This window comes from Lygodium microphyllum, chromosome 23 (genome assembly GCF_053477565.2).
Source record: "Lygodium microphyllum isolate KBCC chromosome 23, Lygodium_microphyllum_v1.1.10, whole genome shotgun sequence".
Classification (NCBI taxonomy): domain Eukaryota; kingdom Viridiplantae; phylum Streptophyta; class Polypodiopsida; order Schizaeales; family Lygodiaceae; genus Lygodium; species Lygodium microphyllum.
The window spans coordinates 118,988,667-119,010,828 of NC_141157.1; the positions used below are offsets into that span (position 1 = coordinate 118,988,667).

The window sequence follows — 22,162 nt, forward strand, 5'->3', positions numbered from 1 at the left end:
GCCAGCGTTGGTGCCAAGATATCACAAGCATGCGCAAAGTGTTCAGCTACTAAACCATCATGATCTTAGGCTTTTCCATTTTTGAGTTTCCATATGGCATTCCTCACTTTTTTTTTTGTGAAAAATCTGCAATTTGCTGGTCTTGAGGTTGAGGAGAGTGGCATAGGCTCTTGGCCAGGAACATCATAGAGTGTGCAAGCATATCCATGCCAATCATCCGGCCTAGTAATCTGTAAGGGTGGCTGGTTCTCATGCATCTTTTTCCATGCTCTCTTGCTGTCCTGTCCCAAGAACATGGAATACATTTCTGTTTCTAGTCTGCTCAGGTATTCCCGCTTCTTTTTGCGTACCAATTGTCTGTTCGAGCATGCTTATGTGTACATATGCCAAGTGCCACCTCTCGCTGAAAACGTGCTCATGTCTCTCTGCACTCATCATCATACCAGCCATTCTGTGGGGCATTACCTCGTGGAGGTTTATCTGACGGTGTAGTGTGTGGGAAAGCGTAGGCTAGTGAAGTGTGTATTATCTCGGCCAACTGTCCTGTAAACTCATCCAGAGTGGCCTGTGTGTCTAGCTCCCTCAATGCATCTCGCACAGTAGTGCTGTATATGTGTGAGGTCGCTTCCAAAAAATCATAGCGTGGTAATTTTGGTATGTGTGGCTGTGCTTCGTGTATATGCCCATATTGCATTGTGAAAGCCAGAATAGCATGGTCTGCTGCTAATCCAATTGGTCTGTGTGAGATTTCAAAGCTTTTTATGGCAGGTAGCAAGTTGGGTGATCCAATCAAATAGTCCACTGTGCTTGACCCTTTCTTGTTATTCCGACATGTGAAACCATTAGATCTTGGCCACTGTGGCAGCCCGTTAAGGATGGCCAAACCATGTGCACTTCCCAATGCCAGTAGGTGTGTTCCATTTTTTGTTCTCTCTCTATCTTGGGCTGATCTAACTAATCCATCTTCATCTAATGCAATATCTCTGAACATCTCATCACAAGTGTCAAAGAAAGCAGATTGGTCGCTTCCTAAGCGTGCATTAAAGTCTCCTGCTAGTAGAACATCCCCAATTCTCATAAATCTCATTATGTCCTCATATAGTGGTGTATACGGGGATGCCTCTTTAGGGGCAAACTTAGAGTATGCAGGGGGAAAGTAGCATATGGCAATATACATGTCTCGAGTTCTATTTGTACGTAACCTGATCCACATGTATCTTGCCTCTACACACACACACACACACACACACACACACAGAGTTGTTAAAGTGGTGATACAATATGGCTGGTCTGGACATGGACTTTATTGACCAAACGGTGGCAGCCCTTGGTCCGGATTCTGAAATAGAGGAACCAGAGGATATGGTTTCTTGCACAGAGGAGATGCCACCTGCTCCTGACTTTCAGCCTGCGGGCAAACGCACGAAGCATACTTCGGAAGATACAATGGATCATCAGGACGTTCTTATGCTCAGGTTGCTTCTGATTCTGTGGATTCTCAGGATGTTGACTGGGAGCATTTGTTGGAGTTTGCCAACACTCTGCTTGGTGATTATGTTCAACATAATCATGAAGCGTTTTCTAACTCTGAAACTGAAGATGTTCTTGAAGCTACTGTGGATCCTAAAAATGTTTTGCGCTCATTCTCAGTGTTTTATGAACGTGCTGTTATACTCTTTTTCACTGGTAGGATCCCAGTGCTTTCCTATATTCGCCAATGGCTGCAAAGTCTACTACAAGGGGAGTGTGCTGAATAGATTTTCGTTGGGCCCCGAGGCTTTTATGAGGTGCTGTTGAAATCCGAGAAGCATCGTGCCGATCTACTGTCTAAACTACCATTGTTCTTTGATCGCCGTTTGGTCCATGTTGTGCCATGGCGCCCAATGGCAGATTTTCAACGCTTGCTTCAACATGAATGCCCGGTGTGGGTTAAAGTGGAAAACTGTCCGGCTGTCTATTGGCCACTGTTAAAGGATGCTATGGCCGTTATGGGCACTGTTTTGGTTCCCCTGAGCCTAAGGGCCACGAATCATAACTGTTTGTGTATGTTATGGGACACTGCTCGGAAAAGGCCTGCTTGGTTACGTCTTAATTGCTCTGGCATGCATCCTTTGCACTTTCGTTTAAAATGGGGTAACTTTGCAGGGGATTGTTTTTCGTGTGGAAAATTGGGGCATTTTATGGCCGAATGTCCAGCGAAGTAACCAGCTTCAGATGCTGAGCATGTTTTGCCTCCCATTGAAGATATGGTGCTTGACGCTCCGTCGCAGGATGCGACCCAGCCACCTAAAGTTCTGGATAAAGGCAAACAACATGTTTCGGATTTGGATTCCGGTGACAATGACTGGGTAGATGTACGTGCAAAAAAAGGTAAAAGATTTGATGCTGGCATGGCGGATACTGTGCCTAATGCTTCACAAGATTCCTTGTGTGCTTATATGCGCAGGAAAGACATGTTGTCTTCAGAGCACACTACTCATGCTAGGGTTTCTTCTGCTCCTTGCAATCAACCTACTAGGAAAGTATATATGGATGGTCCGAAGGGCCCACCTGCTAAGTTGGCTTTTGATGCTAGAGGTAACATGATTACTCCATGGGATCATCGTTATCCCCGTTCCATCCCCAAGACAGTGGATACACCATCTACCTCTAAATCTGGCCGTTAGAACTCTTTTGCCGTGTTAGCTGATTTTTTGGATGAGGGAGTTCTTGACATTCTAGCAGAAAAGGTTAAATCAAGGGAAGCCTTGCCTCGTTCCTGATTTTCTTTTTTTGAATACACATGAAGATAGCCACTGGAATGTGCGAGGCATTTGTTCTCGCAATAACAACATGCCATGTGGAGTTTATTGCATGAGAATCAGTGGGATGTCTTGTGTGTTGTTGAGCACAAGAGTCACGGTGAAGCAGGAAAAGTTGTGGATTGCCATGGGTTTCGCTTGTTTTATGCAGGGACATATGCCATGCATTATTCTGGTGTGCTTATGATTGTACATGAGAAATATCAGCCTGTTCTTATTAAAAATGATGTACATGGTCGTTTTGTGGTGATTGAAGTTTTATTTGAAGGAGAGATCTTATGGTTAGTTGGGCTCTATGCTCCAAATGACCCTTTATCCCGCCGGGATCTTTGGAATACTTTGCAGACCTCCTTGTCACTTGGCAGACGGGGTTTTTTGATGGGGGATTTTAATATGTGTGTTGATCCTTCACAGTCCACATCAGAGCATTCAGTGATGGACGCTCCGGAAAGCCGTGTGTGGAATGCATTTGCTCTTGCCGTACTTAAGCAAGATCTCTGGTCATGGCTACACCCTTCTTCTACAGGGTTTACTTTTCATTCGGCGCAGTATACAACTATGTAGTCGTGGTTGGACCGCATGTACATCATGCAGGATGATGCTATTCTTCTTGAGATGCTGGAAATGAAAGTGTTGCAGCAATATGCCTTGTCGGACCATTTTCCTCTACAGCTTGAGATACTTGTTCAACCCATTGCACCTTTTAAGCGATTTCTGGATAGACTCCCTTTGCATTTTAACTCGTCTTATTTGAAGCATTCAATCTTTCAGGGTTATATGCAACAATTGATTGATAGATTTTTATTGGACTTCTTCTCTGAGGGCAATGCTTCTTTTGAACAATTGCTCTCTAATGTACAGCGGGTTGTTCGGCAGTATGGGATCCATCATGCCTCTCTTTGTCAGCGGCGTCGACAAGCAGCGGAGGAATTATTGGCTTTGGTTCGTTCTCTACGGGTGGAGACTCCAGACGATGTATTTCTGCTGCCATTGGCTATGCGTTTGGCTGATCTTATTAAAGAGTTTCAGTTGAAATCTTATCAGCAGGCCAAATTGCAAAATTTGACTGAGAATTTGCAAGACAGTGCTTGTCAGACTCATAAGTTCTTTCGAGCTCTCCATGCATCTCCTGCTCGAGAGAATATGACTAGACTCCAAGATGCAGAAGGTCAAATGGTCATTGATCCTCAGACTATTGTGAATATGTGCAGGAATTATTTTCTAGATCTTCTTGGTTCTACTCCTTTACCTTCTGATCAAATTACTCATGCCCGCTCAGTTTTCTATGATTTGGTCCGCAACCAGGTTCCACATGACATGCAAACTACTTTGGAGACAGATATTCGTGAGGCGGAGGTTATGGATGTTTTGTTACACTTGCCCAAGGATAAAAGTCCTGGTTGGGATGGTCTCACCAATGAATTCTTTGAGGTTTTTGCTACCCAACTGGTGAAACCATTGACGGCTATGTTTCAGTAGGTTTGGGAAACAGGGTTCATGTCGGTTCTATGTATAAAATCTTTTCCAAAGTAATGGCGAATCGACTCCATAAGCATTTTCCTGTCATTGTGCATCCTCTTCAATATGGTTTCATTAAGTGCTGAAACATTCTGCATAATGTCTTAAATGTGCAAATGGCTATTGACTATGCAAGGCACTCTAATTAGGAGGTGGTATTGATTCAATTGGACCTGGAAAAGGCTTTTGATTATTTAGACTGGTCTTTCATTGCAGAACTTATGTCTACTATGGGCTTTGGTACTTGGATGTCTCGTTTGATCTACACCATTAGTGTTGAGGCTTCTTCGCGAGTTATGCTGAATGGTGGTGTTACCGAGCCATTTTTCCTTGCACGCTCTGTGAGACAGGGTTGCCCTTTGAGTCCTCTCTTTTTTGCTCTTGCGACTCATCCGGTTCTTTTGATGTTATCTTATATGGCAGCTTCTACTCAGTTGGCGGGATTGTCTCTTCCTTTTGGACAGCACTTCCTTAGTCAATCCTTGGCTGATGACGGCTTTATGATTTTGCGTGCGGACAAGGATAATCTTCGCAAAGCATTGGATGTTTGGACTGTTTTTGGTCATGCTTCTGATCTTCGTATCAATGCTTTGAAATCAGCTATTCTCAGTTGAACGGAGTCAGATTTACAATCATTGGACTGGCAGGGAATGGTTGTTCCCCGTGGTTCCATTGTTAGGCACCTTGGGTACTTGTTGGGTGTTGATGTTCAGCCGAAGCAACTACTAGAGTGGATTTCACAGAAACTGGCAGCTAAGTTTCTGTTTTGGAAGTCGCATGCTTGGCCCTTCCATGTTCGCCTCAAAGTGGCTCAGACAATTATGTTGCCAATGCTCACATATTTCTTGCCACTGCTGCCGTGGACTACTACTACATTGAATGCTCTTACTCAGTACATTCGTTTCATGTTATGGAAGGACTCCTTGTATGTAGGCATTTCATGGATTTCTTGGTCGCATGCATATACCCCCAAACGCATGGGTGGTGGGGCTATTTTGGATGCCGAAACTCATATGCTGGCACTCCGTTGGTCTCTTTTTCGTGCCATGTGCTTGGATCATCACCCATGGGTCTTTATAGCGCGTTACTTTCTTGAGGATCACGGGCTTGTGCATGGTAATACCCGAATTTGGAGCTCCTGGTGGCATGTTCTTAATGCAGACTCTCGGTTTTCTAGTCCTTCATCATCCCTGCTTGCTCATTTGGTATGTTCTTGGAAATTGGTTCTCCAGAAGGCCCAGTGGCATCCAGCAGAGGACCGCTTAGCTACTAACTCTTTTCAACTGGAATTGTTGGCAGCCTCGCGATTACTTTCTTGGGAAGGTAAACATGAGCTTAGACCAAAATTTAACTGCATGGTACGTTTGGGCTTGACTTCAGTTTGCAGATGCCACCCTTGCTAGTCGCAATGTGTTGATATCGTTTGGTACAGCCAAGAGGCTTTTCAGGATCCCTCATGGATACCGTGATCTATGGGGACAGCTTTTGATGGTGCTCCAGAGCAGACAACCCTTTCCTGCCCTTGCTTCGGATCGTCCCTGGCAGGATAGGGACCTTGCACGCCGGCTGAACTTGGAAAAGGCCTCAGCTAACAAGGTGTATCATCTTCTGATTAAAGATCATCAATGGCTGGTTACTAAAGCTAATACTGTATGGGGATTGCCAGTCATGGTGGAAGGTAACTGTGATGGAGGGCTGGTTGAACAAGACACCTTTCAAATGCAAGGTCTTTCTTTGGAGGGTAATGATTGGTGGTTTTCCTCTTGCTTCATCCCTTTCCAAGCGTCGAATCTCCAACGGCAATTGTTTCTTTTGCACCACCAGTGTGGAATCGGCCCGTCATCGATTTATTTCTTGCCCTCTCGCTAAGAAAATCTGGTCACTGTTGTCAGCGGTTTGGCGAGCAGTGGTTGGCTTCTCGCTAAGCCCTTTTGATTGGGTTTTTGTGTGGCCCAAATACCCCACACCGGCACAGTCGCATATGAAGATCTTGTTTCACTTTCTTAGATACTGGGGCTGTTGGCACAATTGAACCATTCCGAATGCTTTTCTTTTTGATTCAGCCTCTAATGTTCAGGGACATATTGCTAGGCTTAAAGGCCTCTTGCATTGGCAGATAGATCTCATTTGGCACTCTGACGTACTCCCTCAGGAGGACTTACTTCCATGGCATATGGCAATTTCCTCTGCGTCTTTGCCATGACTTTTGTAACTCTTTTGTTGTTTAGTACTTTATAAATATAACATCCATTACGAAAAAAAAGAGAGAGAGAGGGAGGCCTCTCTTGCTTCTCTTCAAGTGGTCGTCTCCCCTTCTCAGATTCTACCGAAGATATTTTACCTGCGACAATAGCAAGTTTTGTCGATCCAAGTCTAGGGGCTGCGGCAGTTACAGGTTACAAATTAGGAGCGCCTGAGCCTGAGGAGGGTCGTGCGTAGTCTTCCTTCCTCCTTTCAGTCCTGAAGAGGGTCATGCTTGCCCTGCTTGTTAAAAACAACCTGTCCTGGCAGTCTTTGAATTCACTGGAAGTGCTGCAGAATGTCCTCCCATCCTTCATTCATGCAGTGTCTGACTGAACGTTAGAGAGAGTTAGAAGGCGAGAGATGGACTAGGCCTGTGTGGAACAGGATGCTAGTTAGTGTGGAACAGTGCCATGATGATGCTTCAGGACATATGCATACCCCTCTTATTGAAGAGATTTACGATGGACCGAGGGGGTTCTTTGAGGTTCTTTTTTGTTCCTTAGAAGTGGGGGCTCGGATTATGCAATGTATTTTGTTGTTTATGGATGGACAACTAGTTCATATGGTTCCTTGGAGGCCTATGGCCGAGTTTTAGGAGGTGCTGAGGTAGGCATGGCCAATTTGGATGGAGGTGGTTGATTTTCCTTCAGATCTTTGGAGACTCCCCCCTTTGGTTTTGAGAACCCTTGGTTAGGTCTTGGTGGAACCTCGGCTGGCTTCCCGCAATAGGAATAGGGCATGTATGCTTTGGGATACAAGGTAACCTTGCTAGACCAAAATTCGTTTTGAGGTTCCAGGATTGCAAACGTTGGTTTATGAGTTGAAATGGGGTACTTTTGCTGGACACTGCTTGCGATGTGGCCGATTCAGCCATTTCATTTCAAAATGGGACAAAAATCATGAGGTATTGCAGTGCTCTATGGATCGTGACATGGATATGCAAGACCACTATCCTCGGCGGATACTTCAGCAGCCAGAAGTTGATCTTCAGCATGTTCCCCAACATGGCCATGATGATGGGAAGAAGGATGTTCCCTAGGTTGTTGTGGAGCGTGCTTTGCCACTTGTGGTCGTGAGGAATTTGTCCCCTCGGGAGGACTCTTGGGTCATTGTGGTTAGACGTAAGGACAGACAAGATTCTCGTTCGACTCTTGCCCCTCCACTATCGCATCCTATTACTCAGACCTTTCAACGCAGAGGCAGGGAGTTTTATATGAAACCTCAATCTTGGCGTGCACCGGCGATGGAGGATAAAAGGTCTTCTAATCTTGCTTTGCGTTTTGATGTGCGTGGGAGACTTGTGCCTCCTCGAGATGTTCTCTGTTCAGAGTTACAACAATATGCTTCCCGTGCTTCGATTGTTGGTTTACAGAGGCCAAATCTTGTCGATGTAATTTGAAGTAAAATGGAGAGATTCGATGCAGCTAAAGCCATTGATGCCAAAGGGAAAGAAAAAGCGGTGGTTCAATAGTTTGTCTCATTTGTGATTTATCATGAGAATTGCTTTGTGGAATGCGAAAGGTATTTCTTTGGGCAGCAAGCAGTATCGGTTGTGGAAAGTTGTGCTAGTTAGAAATTGGGATATTTTCTGTGCTGTGGAGCATAAACAACATGCCTTGGCTGGATCTTCTTATGTTTACAAGGATTATGTAGTCTTTTTTAGTGGTCGAGCTCCACATAAATCTGGAGTTATGTTGGCTGCTAAATCTTTCTTGCAACCATCGTGCGTTTCTCAGTACCCTTGTGGCCGATTTCAGATTCTAGAAATACTGTGAGGGAGAAGTGTTATGGCTGGTGGGTGTGTATGCTCCTTCTACAACAAGGGAACATCCTCAGCTTTGGGATGACTTGCACTGCCTTGCCATGGCTCGACAAGGCTTTGTCAGTGGTGTTTTTAATGCATGTGTAATTGGGGATGAGGGGACTTCTCCGCATTCAATCATGGATGCTCCTGAGAGACCGTCTTGGGATGCTCTAGCAGCTCTGTCTTTGAAACGTGACATGTGGTCCTGGATGTATCCATCACAATCAGGTTATACTTATCGTTCTTTTGAGCATCCAAATACTTGGGCCAGACTGGATAGGATCTACATTTGCCAGTGTTATTCTTTTCTTCCTGCAGTCATTGACATGTGGGTGGAAAGACAGCATGTCTTGTCAGATCATTACCCTTTGGTCTTGGAAATGAGCCATAGACCTGTTCATGCATTTAAGGTTCTCCTTGCTCGTTTGCCTCTTCGTTTTAACCAGGCAAAAAAATCAGTTTTCAGATGGTGTTCAGCAATTGATCGCTTCTTTTAGCTTGAGGGTCCTATCGGGAGGGATGGATGCATGGACTATTTTTAAGGAAAATGCCCGAGCGTTTTCCAGACAATATGGTATTCGGTATGCTTCCTCTTTGCGAGCTGAATTGCAGCATGCCCAATATTTATTGGTTCATTCACTGTCACTATGTCAGTCAGGTGATTACAATGATGACTTCCTCACATGCAACGAATGGTTGAAAGGTAGGGTTCAATCTCTTCAAGAAGAGGAATATGCAAAATACAAATTGCTGGCCAGAGCTGAAGCTTTACACAACAATAATTGTCAATCCCATCTATTTTTTGCTCGTCTGCACTAGAAATATGCTCGGGAAAATATAGTGCGTTTAATGGATGAGCAAGCTGTTATGGTGACTGATCCTGCTTCCATCATTCGGATGAGTGTTTACTTTTATAGATCCTTATTGCGTCCACAAGAGATTCTTTCTGATGCTGTTCACTCTGCTCGCCGATATATTTGCAGATTGGTTAGTAATCAGATCAAACCTGAATGGTTGGATTTAATGGAGGCTGATATTTCAAAAGATGAAGTGGAAGAAGTGCTGTCCCACTTGCCTCGAAGGAGGAGTCCTGGCTGGGATGGTGGGCTGCCTAATGAGCTGTTTTCAGCGCATGTGGAGCAGCTTAAGGATCCATTAACTCGCCTGTGTTAGCAGTGTGGAACACTGGTATGATGCCTTCAGACTTGAAGATTGCTGTCATTAGGTTTTTGCCCAAGGTTCCCTCTCCAACCTCTTTGAGACAATGGAGACCTATCTCTGTTATGGGCTGTTTGTATAAAATCTTGTCCAAAATCATTGCCAACAGATTGCGGAAGGTATTTCTGCACCTGGTTCATCCACATCAATACGGTTTCATTAAAGGTGGAATATAATGCACAACATGTTGAATGTTCAACTCGGAATTGATTATGCCAAAGCTTCAAGCCAGCAGGTTGTCATGGTTCAGCTTGATATTGAGAAGGCATTTGATCATGTTAGCTGGTCTTTTTTGCGACAATTAATGTCTACAATGGGATTCGGTTCTCGCATGATTTCTCGGGTGGATACCATTACTCAGGGAGCTATGGCTCATATTGCACTTAATGGAGGGATCACTTGTGTGTGGTCTGCGGCAACTCAGCACCGATTATCTATTCGCTCGTGGATTATGGGAAAGATGACTTCTTCATCTTCTTTGCACTCAGATTTTGCTTGCCTTTTCCATCTCCTTAGAGGGACAGTCCTGTGGCATATATGGCATACTCGCAATGCCTTCATTTTTGATTCAGTATTGGGTATCCATGGTCATGTGGCCCGTGTTCGTGGTTTAGTGTTATGGTGGTAGATCTCCTCTATGGTCTCAGCTGATGTGGTTCTTCCTGACATTGCTGCTCCCTGGCTGGATATTGTTTGCTCCACTCCAACTGTCCTTTTTGAGTGACATTTCTGTGTTAGAGTTGTGGTAGAATTTCAGTTGTATTTTTTTCTTTGCTGACCTGATGGTCTGATGTAAATATTTTCTACTTAATTCAATTATCTTTCACGAAAAAAAAGAGACAGAGAGATTTTTGTTATGGAGAATTTGCAGGTGTCAAATGGTATTGATGTGGTCTTTCTTGACCACCATATAGGGCATGGGGATGATAAAGATTTGGCGGAATCGGATGGTGACTCATTGGGTGAGAATTTTGGGCAACTGATGGATGGGGATGAGATGGGTAAATGTCTGTTGATGAACCGGTTCTATGTGCCCCAAATTTCCCTCAGCAAGATGTTCATGCTTCATGTTCACAGACTGATGGGTCTCTTTAGTTTATGCTTGCGATTGCCATATGTTCATGCCAATGAGGGTAAAGCGTGCTCTTTACTGGAAGGGGATCATGTGGTTGCTGTCATGGGAATTGACTTGGTCTTACAGCAGATTGTTGCTTTCCATGAGAGGGCAGCCATCTTTTACTTTACAGGAAGGAATCCTTTGATTACTAGGATTTGTGCTTGGCTGCAGTACATGCTTGTTAGTGTTGAGGTGTGTTAAGATGATGCTTTAGGGCAAGTGTAGGCCTCTCTTGTTGAAGAGATCTATGATGGACCGAGGGGGTTTTTTGAGGTCCTTTTTTGTTCCCCGGAAGTGTGTGCTCACATTATGCAACATATGCCTTTGTTCATGGATGGTCAGCTAGTACATATGGTGCCATGGAGGTCTATGGCTGAGTTTTAGGAGGTACATAGGCAGGCATGCCCAATTTGGGTGGAGGTGGTAGATTTTCCTGCACATCTTTGGTGACTTCTTCCTTTGGTTTTGAGAACCCTTCGTGAGGTGTTGGTGGAGCCTCGGTTGGCCTTCTGCAATAGGAACAGGGCCTGCATGCTTTGGGATATAGGGAAACCTCTCCCAACCAAAATTCATTTTGAGGTTCTTGGGTTGCAAACAATGGGGCACATTTGTTGGACACTGTTTTAGATGTGGCCAATTGGGCCATTTCATTTCAGAATGTGATAGCAGCCCTGAGTGAGGTATTGCAACGTTCTCTAGATCCTAACATGGATATGCAAGAGTATCATCCCCAACAGATGGTTCAGCCATCCAGAAGTTGATCCTGTGCCTCTTGTCTAGCATGGACATGATAATGGAAAGAAGGATGTTTCCCAAGCTGGTGTTGAGCGTGCATCGCTTTCGATTGGTCGCAATTTGCCTCTTGAGGATGATTCTTGGGTCAGTGTGGTTAGATATAATGCTAGATAGGATTCTTGTTCGACTGCTGCCCACCCACCTCCACACCCTATCACTTAGATTTTTCAATATAGAGGTAAGGGGTTTTATATGAAACCTTAATCTTCATGTGTTCCTGCAGTTGGTGCAGATGATAAAAGGGCTTATGATTTGGCTTTGCGCTTTGACGCGCATGGGAGGCTCGTGCCTCCTTGGGATGTTTTCCATTCTCAACAACATGAGTTTCCTTTGCGTGCTTCGATTGCTAGTTTGCAGAGGGCAGATCTTGTAGATGTGATCCAAAGTGAGATGAGGAGATTTTAGGCAGCTAAAGCTATTGATGTTAAAGGCAAGGGGAAAGTGGTGATTCAGTAGTTTTCTTTTCTGTGATTTATCATGAGACTTGCTTTATGGAATGTTAAAGGCATCATTTCTTCGGTACTTCATTCTATAAGATTTTCATAGTCTCAAGGATATTCTTTTGCTTATTCAGAAGTTTAGGGATCTGTTTTTTCTTCTCTAGTTTTGGAACCGTTTCCTGTTAAATATTGTGTGTATCTGATAGAATAGTGATGTTAGTTTTAGATGAAAAAATAGACGCATGCCATTTCTGCAGATTTATAAGCTTCCTCTGTATAGTCAGCCATCAAGTACTGTAAAACTAGTTGTAAATGTGTTAGCAGATACCAATAGAAAGAAGTGATGGAAGATTGTTGTATAATGTTGGGTTAGTTGACATGAATGAGAGTTCACTAATTTGGCATTTTGTTTCAAACTGTCACTTTTTATGAGTGTGAAAAAGGTTGACATCATGGCAATCAGTTTTCTAATGGCAGAAGATGGTCCAATAGTTTGATGGCATATGGCTTGTGATGGCTTATCAGATCTGAACTACTTCACTGTTTCAACAGGGTCTTAAAGCACTAAGAAATACCATTGCAGAGGGCATTTCAGAGCGTGATGGATTTCCTGCAAATGCAGATGACATCTTCCTCACAGATGGAGCAAGTCCTGGGGTATATCTTCTTCTGTGCACGAGTGCTTTATTGGAACATGTTGTTTGAAGCATTTAGCGTTCTATGCATGAACCCTTTACCAGTCAAGGAAATTATTGAATCTGAATGCGTTAAATTTTCCAGGTTCATATGATTATGCAATTCCTTATCACGTCTAGGAATGATGGCATTCTTTGTCCTGTTCCACATTGCCCTCTGTACTCTTCAGCAATTGCACTTCAGGGTGGGGCTTTGGTAATTTGTTCTCCTTAGCATATATAGAATAACTTTTCATACCAGGTAGTAAGTGCTTCAGTGATAAACATGTATCCTTTATGCGCTCACTCTGAACTAGGGTGGTTGATTGCTAAGTCTAGTGTTATAAGACAGGAACACCACCTTGGGTCTTAATCAACCCATGAAAACCTTACACACCCTTCTCTTATAGAATCGCATAAGCACAATCAAGTTTAGTGTGATTGTAGTGCTAAATGAATAGTTAACTGTACATAAGAAAGAGAAATGAATGGCTAACTGTACAATGAATCAGATGAACAGAGTTGGCCCAAACTGAGCCTCCAGATAGTCCGTTAGAAGGTTGGAAAGGCACCATGACAAAGAGTGTAGCCAAGGTGACGATTGGTTGAAGATTACAAGGTATGAAAATGGTGGAGGTGCCTTTATAGGCATCAACATCAATGGCGGAGGAGCCTTTATAAACATCAACGTCAGAAGAGCCTAGAGAGCCACCATGGAACATGGTAGAACACTATCCCTCCATTTAGGAAATCCATGTAAATTGTAGATATGCCATATGAATATATTTTTTCCACATGAAAAACAAATTCTATTGATTACATCTTGAAATGAATCTGTGATGTAAAATACCGAGTGCAAAAAGGCTTTGTAATGGAATACGAAGAACAATTGCAAATACAATTGGTGAACACCACTGTAGTGGGCTGTAATTCTAAATCACATGTGGTTGTAAGTGGAAGGTCAACAGTCCCATGTCCACATAAAAGCAGCTCTCCTCCTCATCTGCCCAAAGTTTCGCTGCAGTCTGTCCCATCTCTCATGAAGCATATGAATAGTCTTTGTCTAGATCCCAGAGAGTCTCTGCAATAAAGATATCTTGAAGATCAATGGTGTGACTACACTTCGGACTTCAAATGAGCCAAGTGATAGTGCTAGCAATCAATTCCCATCTATGCCAATGCCCCTCAGTCCACTGTGCATGTGAGTAATCTGGCATCTGTATCTTACTCAAGTGTTGGCCAATGAGGATAAAGGAGTGGCTCCCTTTAAAATCCTAGTATCCACATGCCAGGTCTCTATTCATGACTCAAGCTAGTGCCCCCCAGGTAGCTATTGGTCTTAATTACTCCATAGAAGACCACAAAGAGGGCTCTTTTCACACTTCCTGGGCCATGGGGCAGTTTTATAGATAGTGCCTTTGAGTCTCCTCTATCCACATCTGGTGGATGCTACAAAAACCCTACTATAACCAAGCCCAAGCAACAACCGCCAAGCTCCTATGATCTACAAGCCACATGAAGAGTGAGATCTTTCTAGGTCTAGAACTATCATCCAATCTTATTCAAAATCTATCAAAAAAGGTGTGAATGGGTCAAACCCACTCTCCTAGATCTCACTGTAATTTTTATAGGGGCCTGCTCTTGTACATCCAATGTTTCCATCCCTTCATGGAAGGAGCTAGATCCATGTCAATCTGCCATCTGCTGTCACAATGTTACTACTATGATCCTTTGCGGAGAGTAGCTTCCAAAATCTTCCTGACCCAAGTCCTCTGTCATAAGTCAGCTATCCTCCTCCATCGTAAAATGGATGTGGGGACTGATTGACCACGACGATCGAGACAGACTGTCCTACGCGCAATGAGAGACAGAGAGAGTGCGAGAGCGAGCAGAGCAGAGAGTGAGCACGTTTTTAGGTACAATGACGAGAGTGTACCTTTAGGTTTTTAGATAGATATATACGTGTAAGTACAAGTGCTAAGGGTGTGTTCACACCCGTGCGCATTTAAAGGCACGAGGGCTTTATTCCCAACAACATCCCACCTAAAGGCAATGTGCCTTAAGAGGAGAAAAAAAGAATCAACTAAGTCTAGGTATGTACAAAGCTGAAATACGTATATCTATCCAACTCCCATCATCTATTGGCAATGAGCAAACCGCTCTGTTGGAAGACCCTTCGTGAGAAGGTGTGCAGGGCTATCGTGTGTATGCACTTTGATAAGCTCAATGCTTTTGCTCTCAAGTCCATCTCTAATGAAGTAGTACTTCACCTGTATGTGCTTTGACTTTGCATGAAAGACAGGATTCCGTGCTAGCATGATAGCACTCTGACTATCACAATAATGGGGAACAGGTAACTGTGTGATGCCAAGCTCTCCCACCAAACATGAAAGCCATAAAGTCTCCTTGCATGCCTCAGTGGCAGCCACATACTCTGCCTCTATAGTAGACAATGCAACACACTTTTGTAGCCTGGAGATCCAAGAGACTGCTCCTCGTGTGAAAGTAAACACATATCCAGAAGTGGACTTCTTGCAGTCCGCATGACCAACATAGTCTGCATCCGTAAAGCCAACAAGAGATGCCTTCTGCTTTCGAAAGCAGATGCACAACTCCTTTGTGCCTTTGAGGTATCTCATAATTCACTGCATCCCAATGCTTCTTGCCAGAGGTTGCCATGTATCTACTAACCACTGCCACTGCAAAGGCAATGTCAGGATGTGTAGCAACCATAGCATACATCAAACTGCCAACAGCTGAAGCATATGGTATCTTGGCCATTTCAGCCTTCTCATCATCAGATGTAGAGCTGTCCTCTGCACTAAGTTTCACATATGAAGGCAATGGAACCCCAATTGTTTTCCCCCCCTCCATATTGAAACGTTGCAAAACTTTGGAGATATACTCCTGCTGAGATAGATAGAGTAAGCCTTTCGATCTATCTCTGAGTATTCGCATGTTAAGAATGTGATTTGCATCACCAAGATCCTTCAGGTCAAAGCTGCCATGAAGACTTTGCTTCAATGAACCCAAGGCATGAGTATCCCTGCCAGCAATCAGCATGTCATCAACATACAAAACCAAGATAATCAGGCTACCATCTGCTGCCTTCTTGGTGTACAAGCAGTGATCCACTTGACTTCTATGAAAGCCTTGGGACTCCATGAATGTATCAAACTTATGATACTGTTCTCTTGGTGCTTGCTTCAGCCCATACAAACTCCTTTTGAGTTTACATACCATTTTTTCTTTCCCTTGTTCAACAAACCCTTCTGGCTGCTGCATATATATGTCTTCATGAAGATCACCATGTAAAAACACAGTCTTTACATCCATTTGTATGAGCTCCATATCCTCAACTGCAACCAAGCCCAAAATGGTTCTCAATGTAGTCATCTTGACTACAGGAGATAAAATCTCATCAAAGTCAATTCCATGCTCCTGCTTGTATCCTTTTGCAACCAATCTTGCTCTGTACTTTGATGAGGAACCAGAAGTGACCTCCGTAAACCCATTTGCATGGAAGGGTTTTCTGCCCTTTAGGCAATTGCACCAAGTTCCAAGTGCCATTTTTTTCAAGAGATTCCATGTCTGACAGCATGGCTTTATACCATTTCGTGCTGTCCTGTCAGTCCATTGCTTCCTTGAAGCAAGACGGTTCACCACAGTCTGTCAACATGACATAATCAGCCACATTAATTGCACCAGGAACAAACTTGTCAGGTTGTCTAGTAGCCCTAGACGATCTCCTAACCCAATGGTCATTGTTTGCTAACTGTTCCTACAAATTTCCATTTTCAGCATGCTGTCCTGGCATTTCAGCCTGCAAATCAGCATTAACAGCTTGCTGTCCTGGCTGTTCTTGCACGTGTAATGGCTCATTTTCATGGGCAATAGCTGGCTGATCATTTCCAGCATCATTTCCTGCATTTTATTGGTTCATTTACAGTAGGTATTTGCTGCTGAACAGCGGGCACATTTTGCTGTCCAAGAGGTATTTCTTCCCGGAATACAACCCTACAGACCTCCCCAGTTTTTTCGGGTTGTTTGTGCATGTGGTCTTTTCGGAAGATAACGTCATTGCTGCGTATACTTTCCTTTTCTTGGGATCCCACAATTTATATCCCATTTCACCCTCGTCACCATATCCTAGGAAAATGCATCTTTGGCTCAAGTTTGCTGTGTTTTACTTTGCGAATGTGCACTAAGGCCTTGCAGCCAAACACTTTCAGATGAACATATGAAGGTGGCTTGCCTGACCACGCTTCTTGGGGAACTCCCCTCCCCAAAGACCTGTTTGGTGACCGATTAATCGAGTGAACGGCTGTCGTAACAGCCTCTGCCCAAAAACCATGGGGTTTTGCAGCATGAGACAGCATCGTACGGACCATATCTTGTATGGTCCAATTCATACGCTTTGCACCTCCATTTTGGGGCGGATTATGAGGGGTAGTGAGCTCCCTCTTTATCCCTTTGCTTTCACAAAATGCTTGAAAGGCCTTGGATACATATTCCCCACCATTGTCAAAGCGAAGACGCTTAAGTGTCTTATCTATCTGATTTTCAGCCAATGCCAATAATTTTTTAACTTATCAAGCACTTCATCCTTGCTACGAATAGCGTAAACCCATACTTTCCGTGTAGCATCATCAACAAAGGTGACAAAATATTTATTTCCCCCTAAAGATAATCCTGGCATTTGACATACATCTGAATGTACTAACTCTAGAGGAGAAGATTTCAAAGAAAGAGACTTTTTATGTGACATCTGTACATGTTTGCCATAAATGCAATGATCACAATGCTCAAAATCAGCATAACGAAGACAAGGTAAGTAACCCAAACGAGAAAGCACTGTCATTCTTGTTTGTGTTATGTGTCCCAACCGGCCATGCCACAAAGAAAAGCTTGGGTGCTCGGTCACAGCAACAACATAGTCACACACACTAGATACATGAAGTGGATACATAGTATCACTCTTGCAACCTCTGCCAATAACCCTGGATCCCTTACAGATCTTCCATTTTCCATTACCAAAGGTGGTATGAAAACCATCATCATCTAGCTGCCCTGTGCTAATCAAGCTCTTCTTGAGCTGAGGTACATGCTGTGCATGCTAAAGTGTAAAGACAGAGCCATGCTGAATTTGTAACGGCACACTGCCAATACCTGCAATCTCACATGCATAGTTGTCCCTAAGATGGACAACACCATGTCGGCCTGCTGTATAGGCGGAAAATGAGGGGTGACATGAAAGGAAGCACCTGAATCAAGAATCCAGGTATGTATGTCATCATTTGTATTTGTAAGTAAAGCATGTGCACGAAAGTGTGAAGAGACAAAGAGTACGTCACTCCCACTGTCACTGTCATGAGTGACTACATTCACCTCTTCAAATTTTACAGTGCTCTTCTTAGGCTGACTGTCTTTCTTCTCTTCCTTGCTATCATCTGTCTTCTTGCCTTTTCCTTTCTCTTTCTTCCATTTGTAGCAGTCACGTTTAAAGTGACCCTTCTTGCCACAATTATGGCATTCAACATCTTTGCCACGTGATTTAGTGCGTCCCTTGCCATGATATTTGCCCTTTTGCTGTGATTTGCCCCTAGTATGCAAAGCACTGGAAGACTTACTAGATGTATTGTTCTGCTGATTCATCTCTTCCATAAGTAGAGCACTCTCTGCATCAGCATACAAAAGGATCACATTAGAATTACTCATAGTAGTCCTGAATGTATCCCAACTCTCTGGTAGAGTGCAAAGCAAGAATGTAGCCTTAAATTCCTCATCAATCATGAATTTCAAGGCAACCAGCTGGGTGAAAATGGAGTTAAACTCACTCAAGTGAGGAGAAATTACTGTACCTTCTTTCATACACAAATCCATAAGCTTTTTCAGCCAATACACTTTGCTTGCAGCACTCTTCTCTGCATATAGTTCTTCCAGTCTAGACTATATAGCATATGCAGAATCCAAATCTTCAATGTTGAAGAGCAAGGCATCAGAAATCGATAGCTCTATGGTTGAGCGTGCAAGCTCATTCAACTCATCCCAATCGTGTGATCCATGTCCACACGCTTTGCCCCTTTGGTTTTGTTCGGCTTTGCCTGCTTCTTTTGTAACAGGATATTGTAGCACTGTTTTTGCCACACTACAAAATTATCCACGCCTTCAGGCTTCTTTATGTGCATCAGATTATTGCTGTCATCGCTGCCAGCCATGATTTTCAGCCCAAATGTGACAAAAAAAACAATGCAGGCCCAAACTGTCAGCCAAGTGACCAAGGTACAAACAAGTACCAATCAGCAATAAATGACCATGTAGAAGTACAGATTTCAGATCTGTAATTAAATTTTCAGAAGCACCAAACCATGTGTTACAGCATTATCCAACTGATTACAGCTGTTCCAAGGGCATGTGCATCACATTACATGAGAAATCCCAAAATTTCAGCTGCAATTTCTGTTGTACATGTACCCACGGGCATAAAATTTGACACGAATTGTCAAAATCCCCAAAATTTTGTGCTCAAAAGTGTCAAACACACATCTGCATTTCCTCTGTCATGGATAGGACAGTCCAGTTTTGCTAAAATAAAGCAATTTCAGCAAAACCCCCAAATTTTACCAGGTGTTGATGTTCAAATTGCGCAGAATTCAACCTGCATGTACATAAAATGACCAAATGCTGCACAAATTTTGCCCAAACTACAAAAGCCCCAAATTGCACAGGATCCTATGTGCCTCAATGTCGAGAAATTGGGTTAATTTTAGCCCAATTTGCGCATGTACATTCAAAGCCCCAATATCGGGGACAAAATGTCACAAATTCCTGCAATTTTGAGATAGATATCATTGTTGCGTCTTGCTCGCACCAAATCTGGACAAATCCCCAAATTTTCCAAGTCTTGCGTGCCTTAATTTTAATAAAATTGAAAGAATTTCACTAAAATATGAAAAACCCCAAAATTCCCGGGCAAATGTGCACTGACTTTGCAATTTCTGAGTTAGATTGTCCAATTCTGTGTTGAGATCCCCAAATTCGGGAAAAGCCTCAAATTTCTGGGTTAATTTTGCACAGATCTGAGACTTTGTGCTTGCGCGCACGAAACCCCTTCAAGAATTAGGAACGTGATGGAGGGTTCGTTGACCTCTTGCCCAGTTCGTGTGACGGGATGACCGGTCGCCCGTTGCATTACGCCTACTGTTGCCGTGCAACTGTCGCCCGTTGCGTTACGCCTGCAGTCGCCGTGGTCCACGTTGGACTCCCGACCAGCTGCATCCTGTCACGCCTGCTACTGCCCGTTCTGTCTGATTGGCGACTGTTGCCCGTCACCTGTCATGCCGCTCGACTGTCTGTTTGTCTCCTCGCCACGTGTCGCCTGCTCCTCAATAGTCCACAAGACTGTTACATGAGACTGTGCATGTTGCCTGCACCTCTCAACAGTCCACAAGAGTGTTACACCTGTTGATCTACCTCTCAACAGCTTGAGTGAGCCATTGGCTCTGATACCAATTTGTAGGGACCGATTGAACACGACGATCGAGACAGACTGTCCTACGTGCAGTGAGAGACAGAGAGAGTGCGAGAGGGAGCAGAGTAGAGAGTGAGCACGTTTTTAGGTACAATGACGAGAGTGTACCTTTAGGTTTTTAGATAGATATATATGTGTAAGTACAAGTGCTAAGGGTGCGTTCACATCCGAGCACATTTAAAGGCACAAGGCCTTTATTCCCAACAATGGAAAACCCTCTCTGCCTGTCGGTCACACCTAGTAGAGTGTTCCCTCTAGAGAGGAGAACTATCCAAGTCAGAGGTGGCACACCGTGTCGGATTTGTATCCTTCCATGACGGCTTCTTTCCTTCTTCCCCCGCCAAACCACCTTGAAAGGCTTTGTATGTATATCAGCTTGCTCTAGCCCTGCTCAGAGCATAACCTCTTTTCTTGCTTTAGCTACAAGGAGGTCAAGCGTCAAGCAGTGCTCTCCACAAAAGACAGCTCAAAGTGGGCCTTTTAGAGTTTGCAATTTATGGGACTTTTGATAAGCTCCAAGCTATTTAAAAACACATGGCAGGCAAGCTGCTAGCAACTAGAATGCAAGAACCCATTTGATGATGGAAGTGGTATCATGGATCTCAGACTCATAGACTAGGTAACACTTTGTGCTCATGTACTGTCAACAAAACCTCCCTTTTGGTACTACACTCATAGTTGTTAGGTACGATAAAATACAATACTAAATGGTACCTTAAGATTTTATAAGGTATGGTACGATATTAGTACGAAAAAAAAAGAACTTGATTATTTTGGACTAAAGATAATAGAATAGATATTTCAAGTCTAAATAGCAATGCTATTAGAGTATATAAGATGAGTACTTGAGGGTAACATGCCAAAACCTAATGCTGCATGCGCAACATGAGCTACTACTACCTACAACTTATAACTACATAGATGGGAGTGGATACATCATACATGCATGATCATAAAAATAAGAGAAGTGTGGGCTGGAGAGAGAGGGGGTTGAGAGAAATTGTTTAAATCTCAAATAACCTAATCTCATGGGTGAATCATATTAATATAAGGAGCATTTAGCTCGTCCCAAAGTGCAGTTTGAATAGGAAAGATGTATCCATTAAGTTGGCACCTTATGGTACTAATACGTAAGGTACGGTACCTAAAGTATGGTATAGTATCAAACCTTTTGTACACGGTACTAGTGCAATGAGAGAGAAGAAGAAGAAAGAAAGAAAGTTATATTAACGTCTACCACAGGCCAAGTTGGCCTATGAGACCAAAATGTTGCATAAAAAATGTCTGGGAGATTTCAAAAGTCCCAGTGAGGCTAATGTTTATGCTATGTTGAACTAAATTGAGTAGGTACAAAATGATATCTAGACTAGATACAATCTAGAGGTACTCCCAATGCGGTGTGGAACTGCTCCTGGAGTGTTCATCCTAGGATGTCCCGCATGGGTTGGTCTAACATGGAGAGACTAAAGCGGCGGGGCAGGGCCCTCCGATGGCGGCGTAGTATCGGTTGTATCTTCGACATGTGTCTTCTGCGGGGACGGGGGACGGGGGGGCGTGGGCGCCGGGCTTTACCTCTCGCTATGGCTATTTCTAAGGTGGTCCCCCAGGGTTGGGAGGTTGGTTGGGCTGGTGGGGGACTCGGTGGTGGGGAGGGTAGCTGGTATTTGGTAGAATTCGTTGAGTGTGCGTTGGTTGGTGGCTCCTTGTCTTTGCTCCGTGGTTCGTAGGAGGTGGTCTCTGTGGAGTCGTATTTCCAGTAGAAAGAGCCCCAGGCATCTCTGGTCTTTGAATTCCATCACCTTGGAGAGTGGTCCGAATCCTTCGCTGAATAGGCAGTGGAAGCGTCCCTGGATTTCGTAGTACATTGGGCATCTACAAATATAGTGTTCCTCTGTCTCTGGCTCGAGATGGCATAGTGTTCCTCTGTCCCTGGCTCGAGATGGCTGAGCTGATAGATTCGGTCTTCTGGGGGGAGGGGGTTGGCCCCGTATCTGCCCGTTTCGACCCGTAGTTGGTGTGA

At 43.8% G+C, this 22,162-nt stretch overlaps 1 protein-coding gene across 3 annotated transcripts in view; it reads left to right on the forward strand.

The window, feature by feature from the left end:
• LOC148016669 (alanine aminotransferase 2-like) overlaps positions 1 to 22,162 on the forward strand; it is a 190,956-nt gene that overhangs the window by 45,393 nt on the left and 123,401 nt on the right. For 2 of the 3 annotated variants that reach the window (XM_087664104.1, XM_087664103.1), the window contains exons 7-8: positions 12,490 to 12,594; positions 12,718 to 12,828. In XM_087664104.1, coding sequence (XP_087520230.1) covers positions 12,490 to 12,594; positions 12,718 to 12,828 — 216 coding nt within the window. The remainder of the gene's footprint in view (positions 1 to 12,489; positions 12,595 to 12,717; positions 12,829 to 22,162) is intronic. The other variant, XM_087664105.1, reaches the window with a different exon arrangement.